The sequence below is a fragment of the Sphaeroforma arctica genome (genome assembly GCF_001186125.1).
Source record: "Sphaeroforma arctica JP610 unplaced genomic scaffold supercont1.482, whole genome shotgun sequence".
In the NCBI taxonomy this organism is placed as follows: Eukaryota; class Ichthyosporea; order Ichthyophonida; genus Sphaeroforma; species Sphaeroforma arctica.
Window position 1 is genome coordinate 66,602 of NW_014040076.1, and position 2,400 is coordinate 69,001.

At 38.1% G+C, this 2,400-nt stretch overlaps 1 protein-coding gene across 1 annotated transcript; it reads right to left on the reverse strand.

Annotated features, from left to right (window-relative positions):
* Positions 1–208: 208 nt before the first annotated feature.
* Positions 209–1,512, reverse strand: SARC_06647 (hypothetical protein; the record flags this gene model as incomplete). The annotated part of the gene is made up of 2 exons (XM_014299443.1): positions 209–322; positions 1,411–1,512. 2 exons carry the CDS (start codon positions 1,510–1,512, stop codon positions 209–211), a joined length of 216 nt encoding a protein of 71 aa, XP_014154918.1.
* Positions 1,513–2,400: the final 888 nt, after the last annotated feature.

Genomic DNA, 2,400 nt, shown 5'->3' on the forward strand with positions numbered 1-2,400 from the left:
CCAACTGATTGTATGCAGAGGCTATAGAACTCTCTCGCACCCACACCCACAAATACATGACCAACTGTTTGTATGCAGAGGCTATAGAACTCTCTCGCACTCACACCCACAAATACATGACCAACTGATTGTATGCAGAGGCTATATAACTCTCTCGCACCCACACTCACAAATACATAACTAACTCATAATTCATAATATGCAGAGGCTACGTACCTTGCTTGACGAACTTGCGGAAAACAGACGCTTTACCAGAGACCGGGATCCGAACCGGTTTGGTCTTTTTCCCGGGCAGTTCAATTTCTATAAACAATCCGCCAACCTGTATCGTACAGAAAAACCAAAGTTCATTGATCAGAATATTGCTATGGTATGTGGTGAAGTATTTTTGAATTGACCGCTTTAAGACTGTGCCGTTTGTACATGTGAAGGAAGGTCAGTTTATACTCTAAATCCTAAAACCCAGTATTGGTAACACGCATAATCCTTCATGTTAAGATGAGCCATGAGATCAATTTGATGGGGCGATTGTGAATGAGCAAAATAAACGTATACACATTCCTGGGGGATATAGGACACTCTTGGGCGTTAAGAACGTTCACATTAAACACATACACCTGCGATACAAAGGCACCCGTTGGCTAGGGAAACTTTTGAATTAAACACAAGTTAGAGAATCTTTCACATTAACACACATTAGAGAATCTTTCACATTAAACACACATACCTGCGATACAGAGGCACTCGTTGACTTGGGAATTTTTCACATTAAACACACAATAGAGAACTGTCACATTAAACACACATACCTGCGATACAAAGGCACCCGTTGGCATGGGAATCTTTCATATTAAACTCACATACCTGTGATACAAAGGCACCCGTTGGCTTGGGAATTTTTCACATTAAACACACATACCTGCGATATAGAGGCACTCGTTGACTTGGGAATTTTTCACATTAAACACACATTAGAGAATCTTCACATTAAACACACATTAGAGAATCTTCACATTATACTCACATGCTTGCGATACAAAGGCACCCGTTGGCTTGGGAATGTTTCACATTTAACACACATTAGAGAATGTTTCACATTTAACACACATTAGAGAATGTTTCACATTAAACACACATACCTGCGATACAAAGGCACCCATTGGCTTGGGAATTTTTCACATTTAACACACATTAGAGAATCTGTCACATTAACACACATACCTGCGATACAGACGCACTCGTTGACTTGGGGATCTTTCACATTTAACACACATTAGAGAATCTTTCACATTAAACACACATTAGAGAATCTGTCACACTAACACACATACCTGCGGTACAGACGCACTCGTTGACTTGGGAATCTTTCACTTTAACACACATTAGAGAATCTTTATTATACACACATACCTGCGATACAGACGCACTCGTTGACTTGAGAACTTTTTTCTTCCTCACCTCTCCTGTGACGGACAGCCACTCCAACTCAACCGAACACTGCAACTGCGACATCGCACCAGTCGATAGTAGTCACTACCTGAGGTATCAAAGGAAAGGGCCATGAGCGAAAACAACTGTGGTGTGAACAGACGCGTGTCTCATATGCATACACTCCTGCAATAGCAACTCAGTTGAATAAGAAGAGGGTAGTACGCAGATGAGATACAAACTGGTTAGTAACTCCGGTTACTCCGGTGCGCTCTCACTCGCATATGCTTTTCTCGTCTATGAAAAATTAAGCGTTGATGGCAGACTAATATACTGGCATCAATAGGTTGACAAACGGCTACTTGACAGCGAGAAGCATATCAATGATAAATTATCAAGCAACTTAAAGACACAGCTGCCAGTCTGTCACGTTCAGTAATATATATATATATATATATATATATTTATATATAAGAAAGAAAGAAAGAAAGAAAGAAAGAAAGAAAGAAATAATCATATATATATGGATATATAAAACTATATATATATATATATATATATATATACACGTCAAATAAACACCCACCCACACCCACACCCTCACAGCCCCTCACACACACACACACACACACACACACACACACACACATATATAAATATTTATAAGTGTATGCTATTTGTACAACGCAGAAACGTACACACACGCACACACACACACATTTATATATATACACCTTTTGTATAACGCAGAAACATACACACATATCTATACAAGTATATATGTATATGTTAGTATATATATATATACATAAAAACAGACACATACACAGAAACCGAAATGGAGACACACACACCTATATATATATATGTATAGATATATATATATATATACGCAACAAACACATACATATACACACGCACCCACATACACATATACATACATGTATAAATAAATACATATATTACATATAT